Source organism: Meles meles, chromosome 6 (assembly GCF_922984935.1).
Source record: "Meles meles chromosome 6, mMelMel3.1 paternal haplotype, whole genome shotgun sequence".
NCBI classification, from domain to species: domain Eukaryota; kingdom Metazoa; phylum Chordata; class Mammalia; order Carnivora; family Mustelidae; genus Meles; species Meles meles.
The window spans coordinates 2,130,532-2,152,175 of record NC_060071.1 but is presented as its reverse complement, the minus strand read 5'-3'; the positions used below and the strand labels follow the sequence as shown (position 1 = coordinate 2,152,175).

Here is a 21,644-nt window from a genome sequence, read left to right as displayed (position 1 = left end):
TGTCACGAGTCACCGAGCAGCCCAGAGCCTCCTGGAGAGCTGTGCCTGTCCACAAGGGCCGGCACCTTCCTCTCCCATGTAGCCAGACCCCCGGAAGGGCCCCTCGTTGGCGCCCAGGGCCTCTCCGCTCCTGGCCGGCAGTGAGAGAGGGAGCAGAGCCCTCAGCAGGAGCGAGAGGGTGAAGCCGGACACCCCCCACGTCCAGAAGGCTCCCCAGCCCGCTCAGTCATGACGCTGGCCGCGTGGTTCACTGGTCAGAGCAAAGTCATCTTTATTGTGATGAAATCTGAGAAGGCAGTTACATTAGTTACACATATACACAACCGACTCAATCACCGTTAGTCCGAGAGAACATTCCAGAAATACACAGGAGAAGGTATCCACGGCACAGCTCACAGCCATACGAAGAAAGGCTACAAGGGAAATGACGGCGTGCTCACAGGGTCCACGCCAGCCCGTCCTCGCCGCAGAACAAGGCTGTCCCGGGGAGCCAGTCGCCCCACATCCGGCCAGCCTGGCCCCTCCCCAGCGGGGGGCCCCACGCAGGCTTTGGGGGGCTGCTGGGCCACAACTCCAGACCACCAGACCCAGACCCAGGCACATCTCTAGGCGAACAGCGGCCTGCAGCCCGGCAGGGTGCCTCTCCGGTTTGTGTCGGGCCCCGGGCAGCCGAGGGAGAGGTGGAGTGGCCCCTTCGCACGCCCCACGGGGATCTGGTGGAGGGAGGAGGGAAGGGACCCCTGGCAAGGAACCACCAGACTCAGGGTTTCTGGTACAGCCAAGCCCGCTGTGCCGACTCGCGACCCACCAGCACTTGGGTCGGTCTGGCTACGTGACAGCATACTGGCCGGGAGCCCGTGGGCCGGCAGAGCTCGGCTGCTCCCAGGGGCTGGCGTACGAGGATGAGGCCACGGCCCATTTCCCCGGTTGTCCCATCCCTTGGCGGAGGCTCACGGACAGGGGTGGGAGGTCCCAGTCACATGTGGCTAATCTGGGGGAGACACGGTCTCTTCACTGGCTGAGAGGTCCGAGCCCCCGAAGGACGTTCCCTCAACTCCCAGCAGCTCCCACTCTGTAACGGACTCGTGTAACAGCGTAGGGGGTGCGTTGGACGTCTCGGGAACCCGAGGAGGACGCGGCTGTTTGTGATGGCACTGTCACTCCCTGAAACCACAGCTAAAGACAGAACTCGTGGGAGGGACATATAGGTAAAATGTTCTAGAACCTCCTTGCCCAGGGCCACCGTCACTAGCCAAGTCTTGGGTGAGCCTCAAAATGGCTGCTTTGTGTCCTGGCCCAGGGTCCAGGCTGCCGCAGCCCAGCCTGTTCTGTGGAAGGGCCACACTCCGGGCTCAGGGAGAGCGGGCGTGAGTGAGGGAGTGAGTCCCGGCCCAGCTGGGCTGCGTCTCCGGCGGGACGGGAGTCTGGGCTGGGCCTGGCTGGAGGACGTGCCAACAGCTGGGCCCACGCACGGTCCCCTCTTGGCTGCACTGGCCTGGCACGGGGTGCTCTCCTCCAAACCGGGATGAGACCCCAGCAGCTTGAACGCTTCTGCTCTGTCATAAGATTCCTCGAGGGGACATCTCTTGGGTCAGAGATCCTTCCAGTCCTGTTTTCGTATTGGCCACGGGACAGCTTCCAGGAATCACAAGCAAGGAGCGGGGCGGGGAGTGGCGAGGACAGAGCACTCACACCGCCCGTCGGACGGCCATCAGCTTCCCTGTGGGCGCTCCTGGGACGGGGCTGGAAGGCCAGGAGGCCGGGCCACCCAGTCACGACCTTCCCCATCACGCCCGGCCTACGGTCACCGGCGGTCCCCACCTTCCAGGACCGAGCCTTCAGTGACAGACGGAAGTGGCTGCAGGGCTGTTGGGGACCAGGCTCTCTCGCCCCCCCCACCCCCTCGGTGTGCAGCGCAGCCCTGGGTCACAGCGTCAGGCTGAGGGGCACCTCTCAGGAAACCCCCCAGTTCTCTCCAGGAAACGAAAAAACAAACATGAAAGCCCGAAACTTCCAAAATCACAGGTGAAAGGCCACAGAAAGTCCGTTTTCGTTTCATGGAGAAACCATTCTTTGATCTGAAAGCGATTTCTGTGACTTTCTTGGAAATGATCGCGCCCCTGCTTGGGGTCGGCTCAGGCTGCGGGGACAGAGGGGACCCCAAGGGCGGGGCCCACACGGGGGAGCCCCCTCTGGCTCTGGCTCTGCTGCGGTGCCTGGTGTTGGCTCCACCCAAGTCTTGGGGGAAAAGGACTCGAACCCAGGGCCCAATCACCACTGTGCCCGAAGGACTAAGAGCCGCTCTGGGAACGGTTCAGCCCGCGTGGACTCTGTCTCGGAGCCGGGAGCACCCGCAGCTGACTCCTGGCCACAGCTGTGCTACCGCACGACGCTGGACTTCTGCTGGTGGAGCTCCCCAAGCGAGACAGGGCACAGGGGTCCCCTCTGGACCCCCACGCGGCCGGCGCTTAATGCACAGCAAGCAGAGGCTCGCACAACCCCCAACCCCCGGCTCCTTCCGCACGCTGGGCTCACTCTGCTCTCAGGCAGCTCAGAAGCCCCCGCACTCCACGGGGTCTTCCAAAACCCAGGGTGGGGTACACGGGGTATTTCTGAGCCGCTGCCCGAGAAGGTCTGCCTGGAGGGCCCTGGGATGGATACAGAGACTTCCTGGGGGAGGACACCTCCACCTGCCCGGGGCGAGCGTGGCTTCTGTCCCACACGGGCATCAGCGAGCCCACGGACGGGGAGGACAAACGGAAGCATGGCTGTCAGCAAAGTCAGAGACGAGAGGCTGGGAGCCCGCCTCAGTGCACGGCGCACGGGAGACGTGAAGTCACCGAGTACAGGGAAACACAGCAAGCCAGGGACCATGGGCTCAGCTGGGCAGAAGCTTCTAGAGTCACTCTTCCTCCCCTCTTGAGACCACCTGGACAACGCAAGGCCCGGGGAGCATGTACCCGAATCAGACCGTGAAGCCCGGCCTGTGCCTCACAGACCTGCACTCGGCCCCCACGAGGCGCCACTGTCTCCAGTGGCCTGGCGGGAGGCGTTTCTGAGCGCCTGTCTCTGCACAGGGTCCGCGTCTGATCCTGTCCAGGGTCGCCGAGAGCGCTGTGGCTGCCGTGGCGGGCGCTGGGGGAGGAGGCACAGAAGGACGGGGAGGCCTGGACATCCCGCCTTCCCTCGGGCTCTGTGACCTCAAGGTGGGCCCTCGGCGGGCGCGGGCTGGGAGCTGGGTGGGAGACACCCACGGGTAAGCGGGAAGGGCCCGCACTCCCACGGGGGCCTCCTGGAAGAGGAGGTGGCCGCCTCATCTCAAGAGGGGCGCCTGGACGCGGGAGTGGACCCATCGAAGCAAGCAGGTTCCCAGCCCGCCGGCGCCCAGACTGTGGGCCAGGAGCGGTCCGACTGGGGCACTGCTGAGCTGGAGGCAAGGGCTGTCCGTGCAGGCCCTGGGCCACGACGCCCCCTGGATCCTGGCTGCTCACTCTGGCCACACGACACACACAGGGCACAGCACACCCACCAGGACGGGGATTCCTGTCACACTGCACAGAGCACAGCACACCCACAGCACGAGGGACGGATAGACAGATGCACACACAGACTTGGCTGAGCTGGGGATTGGGGGGGGGGGTCCTCTGGGTCCGCGCTCGGAGAACAAGGCCGTGCGTCCTGCTCACCCCCTTCCAGTGCCCAAGCCCCACCTGTCCGCAAACGTCGAAGGCAAGAAGAAACCCGATTCCCGTGTCCCGGGCAGGCCTGGGCACTCGGGACTGTGATAGGACGTCTTCCAGGTGAACACGGTCGACGACGACATTATTCACAACCAGACCTCGAGGGCCCACGGACTCACCTCCCAAACATACACAGAGAAAGTACAATAAATACAACGCCCCCCCCCATGTCTACCAGGGCTCCCGGTGGGCAGCTGGGCATCCCTGGACGTGGGCTCAGCGATGCTGTGCCAGGGGCGGCAGGGGGGTGAGATGCCTTCTGTTGGGGGGTCCCGCGGCGGGGCAAGCAGAGTGTGGGAAGGCCCCGCCAACATGGGGGGCACCGGCATCGCGGGCAGGGCTTGGCCCAGCGCCGGCCGCACTCTGCCTGCCGCTACTCAGAAAACGGCGGGAACATGCCCAGGTCCGCGAAGTCTTCGATGTTATAGTTGCTGGTCCCCTGGGTCGGATCTCCGGGCATGGGCAGCATGTCCTGCGGGAGGGCAGAGAAGAAAGCCGCGGGGATCAGCTCATCGTCCCGGGCACTTGCATGCCCCAGGAGCCCAGTCCACCCCCCTGCCCCGGGGGCAGCCCTGCGATGGGCTCCAGGTGTCTGGGGGACACTCTCAGGGGTCCTCAAATGCCCAGAGGCGGGAAGCTGCTCTCCCCCGGGAGTGGCGTCTCAGCAGCTCGACACAACCTCAGGACATAACCCATGTCCGTGTGAGGCTGAGCCAGGACACAGGGTGGACAGGGACCCCACCGGGGTGGTGAATCTGGCCGGGCACCCAGCAAGGGACCCATGGCCGATGCTCAAAATGCAACATAAACTCAGGGCCAGGCTTGGGCGTATTGTGAGGGCACAGTCAGATGCCGGTGTGGTCGGGCTTCACTGTCAACAAGCCCCTCAGGTTCTGTGGGCCTCAGACCGCCCACCTAGAGAAATTTGCCACCTCTCTGGCAAATTTCTCCAAGTGTGTTCTGTCAGATTCTTGCCCCATGAGATACTCTCGGAGAAAAGCATTCTGTGGACTAGGGAGTTTGGGAAATGGCACACTCTGCCTACCTCCTAAAAATCCTCAGGGCTTATTAGTATAATAAAGGCTCTGATAAGTACTGCAGGCAAGAACCTGGAATTTATCTGACCAAGAATTCTTTCAAGCCTCGTGACCATGAACAATCCGGTAGGGGAATTCTGCCTTACACATGGCTGTGAGGCATAAGGACGGAGGAGGGAGGTCAGAATGCTGTCCCTCTGGAGATCTAGAGGGACCTCTGGGTTCTAGACCTTTGTCTGCAAAGATGTTGCTTGGCTGGGTAGGACAGGTGCTAGGGACAAGGAGAGTGGACCCTCCCTTGGGAAGGTGGGGTTACCAACTGGGGGGCCTCCAATCCCTCCCTCCATGGGCTTCCTGCCCATCCTTGCTCTGCTGGGCAGACCTGGAGCTCTGGGCGTGATGGTGACGGGGACGGGGGTGGGGTGCCTCGGCTCTAGGGGCGGAGCTCCTCACGCAGGCCGCTGGGACAGGCCAAGCCCTTGGCTCAGGGGGCATCGACAGGCTCATGCCTCCATCTGGAACCTTCCCTCCAGTGGAAACTTCTGGCTGAAGCTGGGGCCAGGGAAACCCCGTGGGCCCGAGCACTGCTCTGAGGGGCTGTCCCAGGGTCCCCTCCAGCTGCACAGCCAGGTCAGGGCTGCCATCACGAGGGATGGCTGGGAGGGTCTCCAACAACGACTGCTGTGAGGGGCCCGGGTGTCCTCAAGCAGGGAGGACAGCTGAGGCCTCAGCTTCCGGCCCCTCCCCCCGGGGTGGGCCCGGCCCCAGACCCCTAAGGACCAGTAGGGGCGGCCGCAGAGAGCGAGGGGAAAGGAAGCAGAGAGAAGGCGCCGGTACCTACGAGAAGGCTGTGCTGGCTCGATTTACCTGGAACACTTCGGTCTGACCGGGCTGCTGGTGGGAGTGCTGCTCGCCGCTCTGCGGGCCATGGTGCTGGCTTTGCCACTGCGACCAGACTTCCGACGGCCGCCCTTGGAACTGCCCGCCACTCTGTCCGCTCTCGGCTGAAAGACCCGACGCACAGGACACCGCCGTCAACAGCCGCGTCGTGGCCCCGCGAGACCGAGAGCCACGGCAGCCCAGCGCGCCCCATGCTCGTGAAGGGCGCGCTCCATGGGGCCGGCGGGACCCGCGTGTGCAGTCCTCCGCGTGCTCACACGGACCGATGGGTTACAGGTCACCTTTGCACCACACGGCTGGGGGTGAGACCGACGCGGGGGCTCTCTGTCAAGGGGTGCAGGCACGTGGTGGAGGGGGCTCCCAGAGCGCACCTGCCGGGGGTCGGGGGCTCGAAGCCTTGGAGCCCTGGTGCCCTGGGTGGGCTCGCACGGAGCTCGGGCGGGGGCGTGTCGGGGGGCCCGGAGCGTGGGCGGAGACAAGCCCTCCACGCAGCACCCCTGCAGGCCCCGGGAGGGAAGGCCTCTCTGCCCCTCCAGACCCCTTGTCCCCCGGCTGCTCTTTGCAGGCGCCTGACTTGGCCAGAGGAAGTCACCTCAGGGTGCCCTGAGCTCCGCCACCCTCACGGTTTCAGGTAACTTGCTGAGGCCACACGTGGCATTCCACGAGGTCCTTCCACAGGCACCCAGAGCCTCTCCTCTTGCCTCCGAGGGTTTCTTAGTCCCGGACGGCTTGAGAGCAAAGGCATCAGGGCTCAGACACGAAGCGCTTCCTTGTAGGAAGGAACATGTTAATGTGTAAGGACGGCGGCCCGGCCTCTTACAGCTCACAGGGAACACAACAAAGGAACCCAGTAGGAAACCAACACAAACCTGTCTAAACCATTTTAAAGATTCAGCCCAAGAGGAATGGATTATCCAGAGGCCCAGCCAGAAAAGCTCAGGAACGTCTCTGCTTGTTCCAAACCACTTGCCACCGTTCGGGAGCAGCGGGCTCTCCGCCAGGCTCGGGGCGCAGGACAGGCCCCCACCCGCTCTTCCCAATGGCTGTGCTCCCCACGGGCCACCCTCCTGCCCGAGGATGGGCGCTGGGCTCCTGGAGCTGAGACCACTAAGTGTTCAGGGAGAGCCCCAGCCTCTGTCTGTCCCCGTCTCTGTCTGTCTGTCTTACACACACACACCGGACACACGACCCGATTCACGAAAGTTATAACAAAACATCTACGTTCTCCTTAAGGCCTCCCCACGGGTGCTTCCCGAACTCCGCATGGTGACAGCTGGGAAGGGGCCCTCTACAATCAGACAGGGGCATGACTCCCTGCTTCCGGAGCAGGGATTAAAATCGACTGTGCACACGGGACTCTGCTGTTTAAGAAAAATGCATCTTTTCCTCACGCTCACGAGATCCCGAGGCCAAGGGACTTCTTTCAAAGCAGCGTGTCCGTGGGCCGGTTTGGGCATCCAAACGTCTAGAACAGGCCTGGTCCACGCAGCAGCGCCGGGGACAGGGGTGCAGTGAGGAGGCCACCTGAGGCGCCCGGGGAAACAGAGCACAGGCCGGCCCACCTGCTGCCCAGGGGAGCGTGGAGGGGCCCGGTCGGCCTCGCAGAAGGCGACGGCGGGGCCGACCAGGGGAGCTGTCATAACGGACCTGGCGGGGGGCGGGGAGGATGACCACTGCTCAGGAGGCCACCCGCGGCCCCCGCCGGCCACAACAGTGACTCCTTGCTGGGGTCTTGCCTGTCGGGAATTAATTCCCTCCACTTTTCCTTCCGGGTATGGCCACCACTGAGTCCCCCTGATTCATACGTTGGGGTCCTGGGCTCTGGCACCAAACCCAGGCTTGGTGCAGGTGTGCACACAGGTGGGGAAGCAGGACAGCGTCTCCGGGGGAGCTCACGGCATGCCGGGGGAAGGGGAAAGGCGGTGCCACACAGGTGGGACACTGTGACCCGGGAGAGCAGCGAAAGTGCCAACTCTGAAGGGGACACCGAACCTGTCCCAGAAGTAGAAGAGCCCAGCAGGGGGACAGTCAGCAGCTGAGCGGGTGCAGGGCTCAGGGGTCCCTGCCCGGGGACCCGCAGGCGGCTCTAGGCATAAGGCTCCGAATGTGATGGGCTGAGGGCGAGCCACGGCGCGGGTGTCCCGCTGTGAGGGTGGCAAGAACCCGGGGTGCCCAGGCACGTGGCGGAGTGGATGTCTGCGCGTTCAGAAACACGGCCATCCAGGGCTGAGAGGCAAGGAAGGGACCGGTCGGGGGGAGGCCACTGCGGGGACGTCTGCACGGCACACGGTGCCTGAGTCCTGGAGCGCAGGGTGGGGGGAGGATCTGACAGGGCCGGCGGATGGCCAGGAGCCACGTGGTCCCGTGTGGTCCTGTGTGGTCCCCGTGTGTTTCGCGTGTGGTCCCGTGTGGTCCGCGTGTCCATGTCTCCGCTGGTCAGATGTGCACCGTCTGCTTCTCTAGGCTCCGGGCCTGGGGCCACGGCCAAGTCTCTGAGAAGCTCCCGGGGTCCCTGTGCCTGACGCCAGCATCTCCCCTCCCCGGACCGTCCCGGTGGGGAAAGCCCAGGTGAGGACCCTCATGTCCAGCCCATGGCCATGAATACCGCATCTCCGGGCCAGTCTGCTTCCTTCTGTCCCGGGCCAGCGGCTGTCTCTGGAATCCACAGCTCCCCTCATCTTCCTAAAACTGCCCCAAACCAGCCCAGCCCGCCAGGGCCCTGAGGGCCCGCTCTGCGCGGGAGGGTTCTGCTCGCGTCCAGAGCCCCACTGGATGTGAGCTCCCCGAACCCACTCTCCACTTGCGTGGCCTTGTGTCCCCTCGACCCTTACTTCTGCTCCCACGGACACTTCCCAGCGCCCATCGGCGTGGAACCAGAGAAGGGAACGCACGTTCCCACGTCAGTCTCAGGGACTGCCGGAGACCGGACCGAGGCCTGGAGAAAGACGGGCTCGCTTCTCCTCATCATACACGCACGCCTGCAGAATCAATTCTTAAACTTCTGGGAAAGGACAGGCCCTTCTTAAATGTTTGCGGTAGAACCAGTCAAGGGGATCGCTTCAGGAACGGCATGAAGGAGCTGAGGAAGGAGGGACGTGGTGCTTCTGGAAACAGGCGTGTGCTGAGCTTCGACCTTATCTCATTTCCTCTTCCCTCTGATGCTGAGACGGCCGCGTCTCCCACCGCTTGCAGACAAGGAACCGAAGCCTCCGGAAACCTGCCCGCTTGCTCCACCTGAAATGCCGGAGCCCCCTTGGAACCGAGGTCTCTCTGACACAGGGCCCGCGTGCGTTCACTTGGGACACTGAGACTTTATATCCGACGCCCATCAGGCCCTGGACACAGAGCAGAGAGCTGCGGCCACAGGGGCGACCAAGCCCAGCCGCTCTGCAGGGGCAGCAGACAAGGGACAGAGCCATCAGGACGGCCCCGAGCGCGGCAAGGGGGCGTAGGCCACGTGGGGGGACAGGGAAGCGGATGTCACAGCTAATGGTCTTCCTCGGGGAAGCTGCCTCCCGAGCTGTGACCAGCGGGCTGCGTTCATGCCGTCGGACGGGAGGGTCCCGGGGAGGCTGTTTTACTGGCTCCTGTTACGGAAACCACGTAGCTCTGAGCCGCACGCGTGACCTCCGCACTCACGGGACAGCAGTGACTACGACACGCAGCGCCGGGTGCTCTCAGCCCAGACCTCGGCTGCGGAGTCACAGCACCCGACCACAGACCGACGCTGAGCAGGCGAGTGATGTGGCCTGCACCCACCATGCGGCCACAAGCCACTTTCTGGAGAAAACCCCAGGGGTCACCGGCGTCCTCGGACGCCGTGTTGTTCCAGAAGCCGCAAGTGTATGGCTTCGAACTGTGAGCCCGGCTCCAGCCGTTCCGTCTTCGCTCCGCCGGCTTCCTGAGCCCAGTCCGTGCTGCTGCGGCCCTGGGTGAACGTGGGGGCCCCCGTCAGCCCCGCGGCCCAAGCAGAGCACGCGCGGGGTTGCCACCGTCAGGGCCAAATGGGTGGCCTTTCGGACCGGACTTCAAGAACCCGCAGAAGCATGTAGGTTCCTAGGTTGTAGCAGGAAGGGACGACGTCTTCCTTCTGAGATAGTCGTTTGGCCTCCAAGGCCATCAGGTCACTTGCTGACGGTTTCCCGGTGAGCTTCCCCCGAGGATCCCAGAGCTGCTCCAACTGCTGCTCAGAGGCCCTCTGTGGCCGGAGTGGGGGGGTGGCACGGTGGGTCTACCCAGGGTGACCCTGCTGTGCAGGGGACATGTCTAGAGACACCTTTCGTGGTCATAAATGCAGGGGGGCGGGGCGGGGCAGGCCAGGGACGCAGCTGAACAGCCACACGTACAAGGTAGCTCCTGAGACAGAGAATTACGTGGCCCCAAACGTCCACAGTACTGACCCTGGGAGGCCTTGTGGACAGAGTCAGCCAAGAGCACCCAAGTGCCAGCTTGTTCTAGAAACGCCTCCGGGTGGGGCGCTCCTGTAGGTCACGCCGAGGACACGTTTCCCATGCTTTCTGGCCAAGACCTCATTCTTCATCACTAACCGGGGGCGGTAGGAAGGTCTCTGATTCCCTAAATTGCTGGTGAGAAGGCACGGCTGAGAGTCGAGGGCAGGACCCGGGGTTCGGGGTGTGGTGTCTGCAAATGTTCCAGGTCTCGGAAATGCCAACCCCTCCCCCACCGCGCCTGCCCGGCCGCGCCCCTCACTTTTCATCCCTTCCCGCTGCAAACATCTTCAGACTCCCGTGGAAGGACACGCTCTCTCCGGCTTCCTCTCCGAGGCAGCCGTGCAGACGGACAGGACTCCTTCCGGGAAGGCCGGTGACGGGACCGACGCATCTCCTGAGCCTCAGAGAAGACGCTTGTGCTCACGCCGTCGTCATCAGCTGTGACCCGAGAGGATCTGCACGGACTTGTGCCGGGCACGTGCGGGGTGTGTCAGCTGCCCCTTCCTAAACTGGGACAGGAGGGCAGGAAGCAACGGCTTGTCCCTGCCTGCCCGGTCTCTGCGTCTAGAAGTGGTCGGGTGAGGCGGTCACATCATTTAGACCCTGGCGAGTCCAAGGAGGAGCGCCTGGTCTGCCCTGGCCCCTCGGGCCACTTTCACTGCGCACAAGTGTGCTTGGCCCTGCATTGCGCCAAGACACACGGACGCATCGGCAAGCAGGTGGTGGAGACGGAGACGGAGACGCTGCCGTTCAGGGACCTCAGGTCTCGGCTCACCACGTGCTGTGGGTTTCCTGCCTCTTGGCTCCACGCCCATCCCTCTTCGCCCTGCCTGGTGGGGTAGGAGCCGCACGCTGGAAACACGTCTCCCTCCCCCGCTGGGCGGGGTTAGGCTTTGTCCACAGAAGGTGCTGGAGAGACTCGCAGGTGCACCGAGAAAGGGCTTCTCTCCTGGTTCAGATGTTTTTCTGTCTGCAGCGTGGGGACGGGCAGCGTGCAGGAGGCCCAGCGGCGGCTCCACTGGGCTCCGGTCTGCGTGTACCCTCTGGGGAGCGACAGCCGTGGCCCCCAGCCCCTGGCCAGTGCACGTACCGCCGCGAGGCTCTGTCCCAACAGACACACCTTCGGGGAGGTGGGACCTCCAGGCCTGGAGCAGGAAGCTGCCACACAGGTTCACCGGCCTGTCCTCGCCAGGGCGTTCCCGCAACCCCATTAGCTAAGGGTCATTGTAGGAAGTGCCCCGAGCCAGGATGACAGGTCTGCGCCCCGACGGCCGCACCCTCCCCACCCAGCTGTTAGCCAACACTTGCACTTGTCAGCCCTCGGTGAAGGGTTCTAGTCCTGCTTCTGGACGCTCCCTGTCAAATGAGGTAAGACCCACAGTGAGCCGAAACCGGAACCAGGACTGGAAACGCAAATGCATCAGTCGCATGGCTCGGGGTCCGTCCACAGCCCCGAAACGGCGGGAGGGCTTTGGTCTGACTCCTGGAAGCCAAGGGAGCGAAAGGAGCCTGCGGCTCGCTGAAGGAGCCGGAACGAGGAGGCCGGATTCCTCAGTCAAGGAGGGAACTCAGTACACCGGCCACCTCGAGGAGCCCCTGCAGAAGCCCGGGCACGGCCTGTTCCCTCTGACGTCGGTCACCCGGGCCCCCACTTGGTGACGGTCAGCTTCCCAACTCTCCCAGACTCCTGCCCGTGAGACGGGGCCATTGGGGCTCCGGAATCCGGCCCAGGACAGCTCGCTGAGCTGGGTGCTGTGGGGGGGTTGGGGGCCTGGGCCTGCGCACCCTCCGGTCTGACCAGCAGGCCCCACGGCACCGCCATCTCGCCCATGCCCTTGGAGGGGGCACTTGGGTCCCACGCACGGCAAGGAGGGTTGCTGGCGGGTTCACGGGCTTGTGTTCATTCAATGGCTGGCACCCTCAACAGGCGCCTGTCTCTTCCCCATGCACCCCTTCTTTACCGCTGTCTTCCCTGCACCCCCCACTGTGCCCGGAAGCTCGTCCTCATTCATGAACCACTGGCACACTCTCTTCTCTCTGACCTGACCAAAGCCTGCCCCCAACGCCCGCCTCCGCAGACCCCGTTTCCCTGGACCCCCTTGGAGTCGAGGCTGTTTGTTTCCCACCGGCTGCACGTCCCATGCAGGGCCCGCCCTACCCTCTGGGCCCCTCTGCACACTGTCCCCTCCTCTGCTGGGGCCTCCTGACACTGACCCACCGCTGTCCTAGGGGAGCCCATGCCCACCGAGACTGGCCCCCACCCCAAGCTCCTCCCCGCTCCCTGACCCTCTTCCCCAGGGCCTGGTGTCCAAACACGGGCGACCGCTTCCTCCTGCCCTGCTAGGTCAAGGTCAACAAGGGAGGGATGACGGTGAGACTGTGGTAACCCTGTCTGAGGTTTCCGCGCACTCACGCAGCAGGGCCCAGCCCCTCTCATTGTATGAATCAAGAAACCTCCGCCGGGACACCCAGTCCCCACCTAAGTCCCATGTGTCCCTAACAACGGATCGGAGGACAGGGGCAAGCAGAGTCTGGAGACAAGTGCACTGTAACCTCTATCTGACCTCGCCATGCCTCAGTTTATCTATCTGTGAAATGGGAGAAATCAGGCATCTCCCTCTTCCGGGTGCCGTGAGAGTTATGGGAATTCAAACGTGCCTGTGCCGAGCAGGGAGTGAGCACCTGGTAAGCACCAGCCGTGGTCCTAACTGTTGGTGGGGTCCTGTGAGTGCAGGGCAGCCAGGAGCCAACGGGGACGTGGCCGCTGTGCCCGGATGGGGACCCTCTCCCATCGACAGCCGAGGCAAAGACCGGGGGTAGGGGCTCCTTGGGGGACAGCGGCTTCCAGAGTCCGGAGGTTTCTGAGCTGGGCGTCTGGCAGGCTAGAACGAGCAAGAGGCCGGGGGCCCTTCCCTCCAGAAATGGGGACCATGCGGCTGAGCTCCTGCTGGAGGATGATACTCAAGCTCGGCCTGAGGCCGAGCAGGAGAACCTGCTCCGTGTGAACGAACAGGACACGGGGTTCGGGAAGTGCTGTGCCCGGGGCAGGACAGGGCGTGGCCAGCGGCGGACACAGCAGCTCCCCTGGGCTGACTTGCCAGGCGGAAACCCTGTGTGCGGCTCAGCCCCACGCTCGCCTGAGGGCGTCCGTCCTGCAGAGAGACGCCCCGCGAGCCGCACAGGGGGTTACTGTGGCCGCACTGGGAGAGGGTGGGCCCCAGCTCAGGAGGCTCAGGGCGCCTGGCAGCCCCTCCCGATGCGAGGTGGGCCCGGGCCCACAGACCCACAGGGAAGGAGCACCACCGGGAGCGGCCACTGAACCCTTATGGCCTGAGGTTCTGTGAAGCTGGGAGAGGAGCTCTGCCACGGGACGGGATCCCTCCTGGGACGTTCCGCAGAGAGAGAACCTTTCAGCGGCTGTTACTGACACGACGGACCTACAGATTGGCCACCCGGTGTCTGAAGCAAGATCAGGGTGCTCCGGACACGGGCACACGAATGTCCTCGCCAAGGGCCACAAAGGGTGAAACAGCACTTCGGCACACAGGACTATAGTCCCAGAGCCTTGAAGATGACAAAGTCACTCCACAAAGCCGAGACCCAAGCCCCCGGCGTCTGAGGAACACCACGGCACCTGGAAACCCCCAGGCTTGGTCCCGGATTCCGGGAGCTCGGGGCTCCGTCCCCCGAACTCAGGACGTTCAGAAAGCATTTCTGCCGGCTCTCCAGGGAGTCCTGCCCTCGTCCCCACCTACCGAACCCCGGCGTCCGGTTGGCGAGACTGGAGTAGGCGTTCCCGCTAGGCGAGGAGGTGGCTGGGCTGGAGAGGGGGCTGTAGGAGGACGGGTCCGCCGGGTAGGTGTGGCTCGTGCCAATCCCGAAGGGAGATGACTGAGTCTTGCCGGACTGGGAAGGGATTTGCTATAATCAGGACACAGCAAAGAGAAGGGAAGCATCACCAGCAGGCCTCTGGCCCAGTCCCTAGGCCGCGCGGGCTGACGGCAACTCCGCACGGCTCTCCTGCCCACCTGGGTCCAAACCTGGTGTCAGCCCAGCATGTGTGGGTCCAGAAACTGGGGCGGGTCTGGGTGAAGTCACCCCCCGCCCTACGAGGATGGGGGTCCTACGGCTTTTGCTGACGGGGCCTGGTACTACAAACACATGGAGAAGTCCCCTGGGCCGCCGGATGCCCGTGTCACAGTGCCTACCAGGGAGCGCTGAGTGTCAGGGGGCTGGGGGGTCCTCACGCACTCCAGCTGGGGCAGATGGGGGTCCAGAGTGGTGAGGGGGTTCGCTCCTCACAGAGCGTCTCTGGACCGGCCCCTTCCCTCAGCTTCCCGTCCATGGCAGGACTCGGGCCGCGGAAAGCACACGAGACTCTGCTGTGGGGCCCGTCCGGGGCAGAGGGAGGGGGCTGGGCTGGTACTCAGAGCGCTACCCTGTGTCGGAGCCGGGGTCCGAAGGAAGCCGGTCCCGGGGCTCTGACCCACCTGGACCCGGGCACACCTCCCTCCCCAGAGCCCATACCTGTCCGGGAAAGGGTGGCCGGCTCCCTGTCCAGGCCACCTGACTCTGGTTCAGCTGCCGGGAGATCTGGGACATGTTCTGGCCGGTCGACGAGGAGGACTGAATGTCATTCACACCGGGCACGTGGACCACGGAAGAGCTGGAAGGGATGAAACTGCGTTCGTCCGAGGAGACGCCTCACCCCCCACGCAGGCCCCTCGGGTCACCCCCCTGCTCGCTCGCAGCAGCCACCTCTGTCCGTCCGTCCATCTCTCTAGCACAGAACACGCCGGGACAAGGCGGCCCACGCGTGGCCAGCCCCCTGGTGCGCCTCCTCACCCCTGGGACCGTCTCTGTGTCACCTCTGTGGCCTGCCTCGTGCCCCCTGCCCCGGACCCTGGGCCCCGCTCTCTCCTCCGGGCCACCCACCCCATGTGTCTCCGAGGGAGAAGCTCCTTAGCGGGAAAACCAGCTTCGGTGTGGACCCAGTGCCCTGTGCGCTGGTTAGTTCATCCTTGTGGGGTGCCTACGGGCTCTGGGACTGGGCCGCGGGCTGTCAAGGGGTTGGTCTTGGACAGGATAGCCTGTCGGGGGATGCGCCACCTGGAGGACGCTATAGGGAGCTGGCCCCCTGCCACCCTGCGTCTCCCACGTCCTCCCGTCTGTCCGGGGCACTGGCTGGTGAGTCCCAGGTGCCTCTGTGCCCGGCCCCCGCCATCTGGGCTCCCAGGCCAGCAGCACGCCCCGCTGCCCGCAGCATTTTCCAGCCGTGGCGACGATACAGGATTCCACGACACGCATGGGGGGAAGGTGGGCGCTTCTGTTTGGCTTCATGACCTTCGTCCTGGGGCAGCTCAGGGCGGAACAGCGCTGCAGGCCCAGGAGGGAGCCAAGGGTGGGGGACGGGGCTGATGGCCGGTGTGGGTTCAAAGAAAGGCCGTGTACGGGCCGGCCAAGAAGTGTGGGTCTGGTCTCACTGTTCGTGTTACTATACTTTCCTGTGCTCTCTGGTCCCTCGTGTGGTAGGGACGCTCCAAGTGTTTGCGCCTCCTTGTCCCAGCCATGCCCCACGCGACAGCACGCCTCCTGCCGCCGCCCCTCCCTTCCCCACCCTCCCTCCTGATGAGCCGTGGCCTCGGAAAGCCTTTACCGATCCCTGTTCTCTATGGGTCGGGCGTCTCTCCCCTCCCCGTCCAGCCCTCACATCCTCCCAGGGCGCTGGTGGACGAGGGCCAGACCCTGTGCCCAGCAAGCCTGTGCCCCGCATGCCCCAGAACCCCCAGGGACGCTGCCTCAGTGCACACAGGCCGGTCACGGCTGCCAGGCCCACGGTAGGGCTCAGCGCGAGGACGCACTTAGGGACCCGCGGTGACACCACTCGGCCGGAGCTCAGGGCGACTGACCTCCGACTGCCACATCCAACCCACGCCCTTCCCACTCCCGCCCGTCCGGGCCCCTCGGATTTACAGGGAATCCGGCCCATGGCCCAGACCCAGCACCTCACAGACGTCCATCTCTCTCTCCCTCCTTCCCTCCCTCCTTCGACCCATCCATGCATCTCTCCCTCTTTCCCTCCCTCCCTCCATCCGTCCTTCCCCCGCACCCTTCCACAGACCAGCAGTGAGGGAGGCTTTCCCGAGGCCAGACTGTGCCCAGGGCCCGCCGTCCCGACCCATTCCCCGCACAGCCAGCTGGCCACAAGCCGGCCTCTCCTCCGTCACCACCCTCCGACTCCTGTTTCCATGACAACAGCCTCGCCCCGGCTCAGCATCTGGAGTGGGACCACGTGTCCTATGAGCCGCCAGCGCCTCCCTCTCCACGCCGCCCCCCCCGGACCTTCTCCCGGACCCGTTTCCCCAAGCCCCTCTTCCCCTCTGGCCCCCAGCACGGCATTCGAGGCCTCTGCAGCCTCCTCTGGCTTCGCCCAGACCCTGAGCCTCTCCCTGCCTGCGGCCTCCCAGGCCTCGTTCAGCGAGTTCCGGAGGAGGTCCCTCTGCGTCCCCAAGTGGCCACGTGACCTTTGCTCCCAGGCTCGGCTCACAGTCGGCCAGGCCTCCCCCCGCTCTGCTCCCGTCCCCAACGGACCGTTCCTCACCTCCGGCCTCTGCACCCTCCCTGCTGCCTCCGTCCAGACGGAGGATCTGGCAGCCGGGGTCGGGGTTGGGAGGACCCGATGAGAAGGTGCAGGCTGACCGGCGGTGAGGACTGCACGGCAGCCGCTCCCTGGGGGGCCCGCCTCATCCTGCTGGCCCCAGACCAGAGGTGCTGCCACGGCCCCCAGCCCCCTGGGTGCGTACCTGAAGGCCTTCCCAGAGTGCCCCGGGGGGAACGGGCTCCCCTGGGAGTAGATCTGCTGCGTCCCGGCCGCGGCCGCTGAGCTCAGCATCTTCTTCTCCGCTGAAAGAGCACAGCGAGGGTCACGCTCAAGGGCTCCCTGTCCTCCAGACCACGGGGCGGGCAGCCGGGGGACAGGTGCAGGGCTGGGCGTCCCCCAAGCAGGACAGACCCATCCCGGCTGCCCGCCACGTGTCCCTGCCCCGCCCTCACCTCTGCGCCCTCCATCTCCCGGGGCCTTCTGTGCACAGGAGGGCACTGGGCTGTCCTCCAGCACCGAGGCCTGGCCATGCGCCCCAGAAAGCAGGCCTGTTCCAAGACTTGGGAAGATGGAAAGGACCAATGGACGTTCTTCCTCAGACATGACTACTGACTCCTTCCACCCCGTGGAGGAAACACGGAACCGTGGCTCGGAAGGGCGGCTCTGGAGCTCAGCGCCCAGCTCTGCCCTACGATGGGGGTGGGGGTTTGGACATATTTGTTCTAGAGCCTCTCGCTGCCCTACGATGTCAAAACTCCTGTGCCGTTGCTCCCACGACCCCCGACAGCCCACCCACGAGACACGGGAACAAAGGATGTCAATGTTAATTACGTGGCAAGGATTTGGGGCCTATGCAGACCCCTCGCCTGTACCCGTCTCTGGCTTGGTGGGGGATCCCCCCGGGTGGACACGAGCAGCGATGGACCCTCAGGCTCGGGGGCTTGCGGCCGAGGGGACGGCGTCAACAGTCACGTGCTGAATCTCCCACGCGTGCAAACCTCCCCTGTGACGTTTTGTCACGCTGAAGCCCTGAGCAGTTTCCCTCGTCCGTTCCCTTTGCTGCGATGACAGGGCGCCCGGAGGAAACGCCTACAGGGCGGAAGGGCCTGGCCTCTCAGTGTGCGTTTCTGACGTGGTCCTCAGGCCGGAGCCTTGTAGATGAAGACGCAGTTCCAGGTCCCGGGGAGCGGCGCCCGAGGCCTTCTCGTGACTTTTCACTTAATGTAAGCGATTCTGCTCACGTATTCTGGCTGGTTTGGGTAAACGAGGAGCACATTTTTTCCTAACTGCTCCGAAACATTTGTAGGGCACAAAATTGTGTGTATGAAAATTCTTGATTTTATTTTTCGATCTTCTATATTTTTCTTCTCGTCGTGACTTTGATCTGCTTGACGTGTCGGAGATGAAGAAACGCACCTTGAAATCTCCCGCAGCAACTTGGCTTTATCGGGATTTTCGGGTATTTCCAGTGACTCTCCCACGTTCCAGGGCTCACGACACACGCACCTCCCCGTCAGGTCACGGGGTAGAGCAGCCCTGTCGCCCACGGCGCTCGGACGACCGTGCCTTCCGGGGTCCGCGGGCACCAGGCCCCCACCCCTCCGTGCCCCACAGTTCGCGGCATGAGGTTGGGACATGGCCCATTTGGCAGCACGTGATCCAGGAGCTGCCCGTCGGGTCCTTGGACACCCACGGATTCTATCATCATGACATTCAGACTTTCTTATGATTTCACTTTTCTCCTGAATGTTTTGCAATTTGCTAAAAACGTCCTCATCTTTTCTTGGAAGCGAGACTTCCTGCCTTCTTTTCTCTTCCCTCCTTTCAAGAGTGGCTATTTCTGAACACACTGGAAGCTATGCGGCTCTAGAAATATCAGAGGAAAAAAAAAGCACAGGCCGACAAGAAATTTCTGTTTATGACCCTAACCCGAGATGCGCCCGGGTCTTTGCCGAATCGGTCGGGTTCCGGTTTTTCCGCATCTTCTATATCTTCTGGCGACTTGTACCCTGGTCGTTGGGGCTTCTGGCATTCTCTTCGCACTCCTGCTTGCTCAGCCCACCCCTTCCACCCCGCGTTCTTTGCTCTGATTCACCCACACACAAGCCCAGTCCCCGGCAAGCCACGGGCTCGGGAGGTCTGGGTCGATGGCACGTGTCCGGGAGCGTCGACCTGCGGCCTCTCATGTGCGGGCGCAGCCTGGCGGCTGGACACGTGGGAGCTCTCCCGTGCTCCTCGTCTGCCCGCTCTCCCTCCTCGGGCACCTGCAGGGGAATGTCTTGTCCGTGTCACACCACAGCTTCACGTGGATTTCCTGCAAGTGCTGCAGGGTCTGGTCCGACGCCTCAGGCTTCTCTGGGGGGAAGACACGACTTCGAGACGTGCTACCGTTTGCTCTCTTCTCCACCAACACCGAGAGCCCCTGATGAGGCGGGCAGCGTGTCTGGGGGCCAACAGGTCACTGCGCCCCGCGGGTCAGCACACATGGCCCTCGTGGGAGACGGTGCTGCCCCTTCCTCGGCCGTGCAGCGGCTGGTCCCAGCGGGAACGACGGCCCGTCTGCAGGGCACGTGCGGCCGTGAGGAGGCCTGAGCCTGGCTCTTCCCTCGGCTTCTCTCCTCAGCGGATGCCCCCTGCACTGCAACTCGCAGAAATTCCTTCACTCCCACAAAACGGGGTCCTTCTGCTGAACTTTGGAACGATACCGACCTTCCAGGTTGTGCATGTTGCTGACCTCGATGGTCATCCGACTGGAAGGGCAGCGGCGCGCACGGGTGTCGCGGGACAGCGCGATCCAGTACGTGTCACGTTCTCCGGCGATGGCGCCGACGGAGGCCGAGGCCACCCGACGACCGCGACTGAGCGACTACTGGGCGTCCACGTGCTATTCGTTTCCAACCCTCAAATGCAGGAGGCGTGCGGTCCGGGGCCCCAGAGAAGGGGCGAGCGGGGGGCAAGGGTCCTCGGGCTCCTGTTCTGGGTGCTCTCGCACACGGAAAACCCACCCGCGGGGGCCTCTCCTGGGGGGGGCATCTCCTGTCGGCCCAGCCGCAACGCCCGACCCCCACCCCCCGCCAGGTCCCCCACACTGTTGGGAAACTTACATGCACTGATCCCAGCAAACATCTCAGCAAACCGGGGGTCCCTTTCCTGGGAGAAGATGGCATCTGCCTTTTCCACCGACTTCCCGGCTTCATGAACGCCAGCGGGCAGGTTGGGGACGGGAACCTGTTTGCGCGTGAAAATACGACCGTGTCCCACGTGTGAGACACAGAACATCACCTTCATTGGGTCCCCTCCCTCCTGTCTCACTGACATTTCAGGCTGGATGGTTTTACCGGTGGGGGGTGGGGGGGGTCTTCTCTGTTGACAGAGGCCAAGGGCAGTCGGGGTGGGAGTGTGAGCTGGAGGTCACGGAAAGGGTGACGGGGTCACACCAATCACTTCTAGAAAGATACATAATAAGCCGCGTACTCTAAAAACCAGGAGACGTTGGTTTCCCGAGATCTGCTCTCGACACAGCAGGGAAGGCAGAGGGAAAAAGAGGGGAGAAGGGAGAAGGGAGGGAGACAGTGCAGGGTGGGGGGTACCCAGGGCAGGACCAGGCGTGGGAGCGGATGGGGACTGGACTAAAGCAGGACAGACGGCTGGGCAGGGGAGGGCTGACAGGTCCGGAGCTGCCCCCACTGGCTTCCTAGTTTGTGAGACAGCGTCCGGAAAACTACCATTGGCCCCGCCATCTCTGTACTGGCCAAAGCCTGCCACCCGGGCTTCACGGGTCCTGCCTCCTTCATGGCCCAGTTGTGCGGAAGGGTCACGGGAGACCCCCAGGGGAGCGGGGCCTCTGCACCGAGTGACTGGATGGAATAGTTGCGTCTGCTTGGCCGGGGTGGGGGGCAGTGGGGGGCAATCAAGCTAAGGGTCGAAGGCGGTCCCCGGTTCCTTGGGCTGCAGACAGTTCCAGCCGAATGAATCTCCCGGGAGCTCACCTGCGATAAGTCGTAGGACGACAACCCGTCCCGCTGGTGCACTTCCAACTCCGCTTGCTGCTGCTGGAGCTGCCTGAGGGACAGGAAGGCAACCGCGTCACCAAGAACGGGCGTGGTGCCTGCGGGGCCGGACCAGAGCCCGCCCCGAACCCCACGCCGCAGAGGAGACACCTGATGGACCCCTAGACGGGTTCCGATTTTATTTACTTTATTTTATGAAGACTCTTCAATGCCTCAAATCAAGACCCCAAGCTCTGTACTGGAGGCTGCCGCATTTAGGAAATAAATTTGGTTTATGATTTCTTCGTACGCAGGTAAAAAAACTTCAGGACACATTCCGATCGACGCAGAAACTCCGGTGACTCTGGACTCCCGCAGCGCTACTGTCCCCCACGCGAGAGTTTCAGAGCGGCTGCCGGGGCCTGCCCGCCCGCGGGCGTGAGCTAATGGAGCCTGGACCTTGCCTGGCACACCCCACGCTGCTCCTTTGGGGACAGAAAGAGCCTCCTTACAGGAAATGGCTGCTTTATGTTTCAGACGATGGAAACCTCGTTCCTTCCAAGGGGCAGCGAGCCCTACAGCAGCTCAGAGCTCTCGCGGCTACTCTCGCGGGGCTCACACAGGGAGCCCCGAGCCCTCCCCGAGGATGTCTGCCGAACTCCCTTCACAACAGAGCGCACCGAGGCCTGGAGAAGCGGGGTGCGCGGAGAAGCCCCAGTGCTCTGAAGAGGGTTTGGGGCAGTGGCCACCTCACGGCATGGAGGACACCCCACCGGGGGGAGGCAGCCCCAGGGGAGCCACCGCGCAGGCCCGTGACGAGACTGGTGGCCGGGAGCCTGGCCTCAGCGGCAGCTGCGCTCCTCCTGCCCTGGGACAGGGGAGCCCATGGAGTCTCACCCTGCTGCCCCCAGCCAGTCCCTCCAGTG

The 21,644-nt window shown here is 63.9% G+C and overlaps 1 protein-coding gene across 5 annotated transcripts in view; it reads right to left on the bottom strand.

Annotated features, from left to right (window-relative positions):
* Window positions 1-246: 246 nt before the first annotated feature.
* Window positions 247-21,644, bottom strand: part of ARNT2 (aryl hydrocarbon receptor nuclear translocator 2) — a 141,515-nt gene continuing 120,117 nt past the window's right edge. For 3 of the 5 annotated variants that reach the window (XM_046008750.1, XM_046008753.1, XM_046008754.1), the window contains exons 13-19: window positions 20,719-20,791; window positions 19,834-19,957; window positions 16,932-17,031; window positions 14,656-14,794; window positions 13,884-14,049; window positions 5,645-5,781; window positions 247-4,212 (exon numbers count right to left, since the gene is read on the bottom strand). In XM_046008750.1, coding sequence (XP_045864706.1) covers window positions 4,114-4,212; window positions 5,645-5,781; window positions 13,884-14,049; window positions 14,656-14,794; window positions 16,932-17,031; window positions 19,834-19,957; window positions 20,719-20,791 — 838 coding nt within the window. In that variant the 3' untranslated portion in view covers window positions 247-4,113. Of the gene's footprint in view, window positions 4,213-5,614; window positions 5,782-13,883; window positions 14,050-14,655; window positions 14,795-16,931; window positions 17,032-19,833; window positions 19,958-20,718; window positions 20,792-21,644 lie in introns of all 5 variants that reach the window. The other 2 variants (XM_046008751.1, XM_046008755.1) reach the window with 2 other exon arrangements.